Source organism: Mus pahari, chromosome 1, assembly GCF_900095145.1.
Source record: "Mus pahari chromosome 1, PAHARI_EIJ_v1.1, whole genome shotgun sequence".
NCBI lineage: Eukaryota > Metazoa > Chordata > Mammalia > Rodentia > Muridae > Mus > Mus pahari.
Window position 1 is genome coordinate 67,819,261 of NC_034590.1, and position 5,087 is coordinate 67,824,347.

The 5,087-nt window shown below is 40.8% G+C and overlaps 1 protein-coding gene across 1 annotated transcript in view; it reads left to right on the forward strand.

The window, feature by feature from the left end:
* The window catches only part of Nars2 (asparaginyl-tRNA synthetase 2, mitochondrial), a 103,256-nt gene that overhangs the window by 5,035 nt on the left and 93,134 nt on the right, over positions 1 to 5,087 (forward strand). The window contains exons 2-3 of the mRNA XM_021195118.2: positions 1,789 to 1,926; positions 3,911 to 4,051. Coding sequence (XP_021050777.1) covers positions 1,789 to 1,926; positions 3,911 to 4,051 — 279 coding nt within the window. The remainder of the gene's footprint in view (positions 1 to 1,788; positions 1,927 to 3,910; positions 4,052 to 5,087) is intronic.

Here is a 5,087-nt window from a genome sequence, read left to right on the forward strand (position 1 = left end):
CCTGCTCTCTTATATAACCAAGACTACTAGCCCAGAGATGGCACCACCCACAAGGGGCCTCTCCCCCTTGATCACTAATTGAGAAAATGCCTTACAACTGGATCTCTTGGAGGCATTTCCCCAATTGAAGCTCCTTTCTCTGTGATAACTCCAGCTGTGTCAAGTTGACACAAAACTAGCCAGTACAGCTTCTGACAAAGTGTTGGAAAAATAACCAATTATTATTGAATAATTGGAACTTTTAAAAAAAGATTTATTTATTTATTTATTTTGGTTATGAGTACACTGTAGCTGTCTTCAGACACACCAGAAAAGGGCATTGGATCCCATTACAGATGGCTATGAGCCACCATGTGGTTGCTGGGAATTGAACTCAGGACCTCTGGAATATCTCATCAGTTCAGAATAACTGGAACTTTTATGGTCTCATTATCAGATGTCAGAACTAATAACATTTTGTCTTATAGTATAACCTTTAGGGAGCAGAACACAATTCTGCTAGAATAAGAGCACTTTGCTATTCCAAAGACTAACATATTACATAATACATAGGAATAACATATTACATAATACATATTATGTATTATGTAATACATAGGAATAACATATTACATAATACATATTACATATTACAAAGAATGATGGGTCTCAATTGGGCAGAAAGACAAAATCTGTCTTAATTATGTTACTATTGTTGTGATACCTTAACCAAAGCAACGTATAGAAGAATGAACTTTTGGCGGGGTGCAACAGTTTTAAGAGTCTGTGACCATCATGTTGGGGAGCGTGGCAGCAGGCGTGCACACTGCTGGAGCAGTCATTGAGAGCTTCACCTCATTCCACAAGTGTGAGGGAGAGAATGCGTGTGCTAACTGGGAATAGCCTGGGCGTTTGTGCCCTCAAAGCCCACCATCAGTGACACAAAGCCATACCTCCTAATATTCAAACAGTTCTACCAACTGAGGACCACACATTTAAATGTATGAGCTTCTGAGGGCCCTTCTTATTCTAACCAGCACACTGTCCCACTGTGACCACCTTTAAAAAGAGGTTTGCGTTCCTCTGATAATATCTGTGAGGGTAACAATTGCATGGCTTTGTTTAGCCCTGCTAAAGCAGGAGGCAACTTATAGCTGCTACGGACAGTCTGAAGCAGCCCCACATCCCCATATCTGGAAATAAAACAAAAGTGCACTCCTATGTTTTTTAAAGAAACCAAACATCTCACTACTGGGACCTCCTCCTCTTTTTTTTTTTTTTTTTTTTTTTTTTTTTCGAGACAGGGTTTCTCTGTGTAGCCCTGGCTGTCCTGGAACTCACTCTGTAGACCAGGCTAGCCTCAAACTCAGAAATCCGCCTGCCTCTGCCTCTCAAGTGCTGGAATTAAAGCTGTGGGCCACCACGCCCGACTCTGGGACCTCCTCTTAAGAAACAACAAAAATCTACATGTTTCAAGTGGTGGTGACATGCCTTTAATCCCAGCACTGGGGAGGCAAATGTATATGGATCTCTTTGAGTTCCATGCCAGTCTACAGAGTGAATTCTAGGTCTTTCTCCTCCCACTCTCTCCAAAACTCATGGCAGTTACATAATTTGTTAATTCTAAATACTTGAGCAAATTGTTAACTCTCCTTGTTCCTTTTTTAAAATTCAAGGAATTCATTTTTACAGTCCTAGTCCTGAAGAGTGTCTGCAGATTATTAAACTAAGGGTACTTTTGACATTGTATACTTTAGCAAGATTTTAATTGAAATGAAGGCTATCAATAGTGTCTTTTCTGATCTTAAGTTTTTTTGTTACTATAGGGAATTGACTTTTGGGAGTTCTGTGCAAGTCCAAGGGCAGCTGGTCATAAGTCAGTCCAAGAGGCAAACTGTGGAACTGAAGGCAGAAAAGATTGAGGTTATTGGAAACTGTGAAGCCAAGGTATGTTTGCTGGTAATCTTACGGGGCTGTGTAGGTTTAATTTAAAACATGAGCGGTCTATTTAAGTCTGTTTTGAGGATGGCACTTAGAGGGAGTTTCATTTGTGACTTCCCTGATAATTGAAACAGACCACAGAGCCTAACGTAAAGTAACGTTATAGTGATTGCTTCAGCTTCTGGGAGTCCAGTGTTCATTAGTCTGTGCATCTCTGGGGTACCTGTCCCTTCTGAAGTCTGTCTGCTAGACATTGGCTTCTTGGTTTTGCTAGAACTGATTTTAAATATCTAATGGGCATAATTACTGTCCGTTGGCTTCTGTTGCTTTTATGCTTTTTGCTTATTGTTATAATTTATTTTAAACTTTTATTGTTCCTAATCCCAAATCAGGACCTCACCATGTACATATGTGGTACCCCCTGCCTGCCCCTGCCCTCGTGGTGCTCAGAGTCAAACCCCAGACCCTGCCATGGGTAAATGCTACCCCTACCCTAGCTGAGAATTAACATGTTCAGACATGAGAGAATTCTGAATCTCTACTGATGGGACTATAGTTTACCTCTTAAGTGTGATACCTGTTTCTATACAGCATAAAAAAAAATATTTACCCAAGATCTGAAGTACAGAGGAGACTAGAAACAATGTGCTGTTCTTTTTAACTTTGCTGTTATCTTTAATTGAAACTTCAGGTTTTGTTTGAAAAGATGTTTGTCTTGTTAGTTTTGTAACCTAAGTATGGACGGGTTGTATATGTTTCAGGTTAGAGTGATAATTTCCTTTAATTTTTTTCCCAATCTTCAGTACTGTGCTAAATGAAAGAAAGCTGTTGCCTCTCCCTCTTGCTGTTAGATAATAATAATAAGTTGACAAACAATAAAGCAACCTTAATCAGTTATGCTTGTGGGCTTTCAAGACATTGGGAGAAATGATAACTGTGTGTATGTATAGTGGAAGAAAGCCTTTTATGCCTGTAGTGTTTTGAGCTCACATGTCAAAGTGAATTGTTTTGAAAAATTACATGCAAACCCCTTTAGTTGTTAGAAACTGACAGTTAATGGGTAGAAACTTGGTAAGTAACAGGCAGGCCTCAGGGACATTGAGTAATTTAACTGCTAAGTAGTAAAGCTGACTATAACCCAGCATCTCCCTAACTCCACCCAACTGCTGTGTTTACCTGATAGAAGTAATTGGGTTACAATCCATTCTATTAAGAAATAGGTGCATTAGTATCTGGGTTTGGATACTAGCAAGATTCTGCTGAAGGGACCCTGATATAGCGGCCTCTTGTGAGGCTATGCCAGTGCCTGGCAAACACAGAAGTGGATGCTCACAGCCAACTATTGGATGGAACACAGGGCCCCCAATGGAGGAGCTAGAGAAAGTACCCAAGGAGTTATAGGGGGCTGAAACCCTGTAGGTGGAACAACAATATGAACTAACCAGTACCCCCTGAGCTCGAGTCTCTAGCTGCATATGTAGCAGAAGATGGCCTAATCAGCTATCATTGGGAAGAGAGGCCCCTTGGTCTTGTCAACTTTATATGACCCAGCACAGGGGAAGGCCAGGGTCAAGTAGTGGGAGTGGGTGGGTAGGGGAGCAGGGGCGGGGGTGGGGTATAGGGAACTTTTGGGATAGCATTTGAAATGTAAATAAAAAAATAAATAAATTTAAAAAAATTAGAAAAAAGAAAAAAATAGGTGCTAGAGAGAGCACTCCAAGGATAAAGATGCTCATCTCCAAGCTTGATGACCTACATGGCTGAAAGAGAACCAACTCCAAGTTGTCCTCTGATCTTCCCACATTTGGTGGTGGTGGTGTTCGTGTGTGTGTGTGTGTGTGTGCTCACACACACGCGTGCGTGCAGAAATGTGCACATACACACATACAAATACATGTAATTAACTTTTTTTAATAATAAAGATGGAAAGCATCTTCCCAAAGCACTACTGTTTTTGTTTTCTTCTAAATCTTCCCCATATTTTTGGCAGGCATTCCCTATAAAGTATAAGGAGCGACACCCTCTGGAGTACCTGAGACAGTACCCTCACCTGAGGTGCAGGACTAATGCTCTGGGTTCTATATTGAGGGTCCGAAGTGAAGCCACAGCTGCTATTCATTCCTACTTTAAGGTAAGGCTTCCCATGTGTTCTTTCTCATGCAGAATTTGAATAAGTTTAAGCCTGGAGCAGTTTCCTGAAAGATCTCATTTGTTCTAAACACTCTATTCCATAAAAAATTAAGTGTCACAGGCATGCGTATGTGTCTTCTTCCCTCCCCCTTCTCTTTCCTTGTATGTGTTTTAATAGCATTGTTGAGGAGTAACTGGCATAAAGAACTGCATACTGAATGCATATGGTCTGATGAGTTTGGACATGACTATACACATGAAGGCATCAGCACTGTGAAAGGAGCATTTGTTTGTTTGTTTTTTTGTTTTTTGAGACAGGGTTTCTCTGTATAGCCCTGGCTGTCCTGGAACTCACTTGGTAGACCAGGCTGCCCTTGAACTCAGAAATCTGCCTGCCTCTGCCTCCCGCGTGCTGGGATTAAAGGAGTGCGCCACCATGCCCGGCTTAAACAAAGAATTCTTAAATGAGGAATACTGAATGAATGAGAAGCACCTAAAAAATGTTCAACATCCTTAATCATCAGGAAAATGCAAGTCAAAACAACCCTGAGATTCCACCTCACACCAGTCAGAATGGCTAAGATCAAAAACTCAGGTGACAGCAGATGTTGGGAGGATGTGGAGAAAGAGGAACACTCCTCCATTACTGGTGGGATTGCAAGCTGGTACAACTACTCTGGAAATAAGTCAGGCAATTCCTCAGAAAATTGGAAATAGTTCTACCTAAGGACCCAGTTTACCACTCCTGGGTATATACCCAGAAGATGCTCCAACATGTAATAAGATACATGCTCCACTATGTTCATAGCAACCTTATTTATAATAGACAGAAGCTGGAAAGAATCCAGATGTCCCTCAAAAGAGGAATGAATAAAGAAAATGTACATTTACACAGTACTACTCAGCTATTAAAAACAATGAATTTATGAAATTCTTAGACAAATGGATGGATCTGGAGGATATCATCCTAAGGTAACCCAATCACAAAAGAACACACATGATAATGCACTCACTGATAAATGGATATTAGCCCAGAA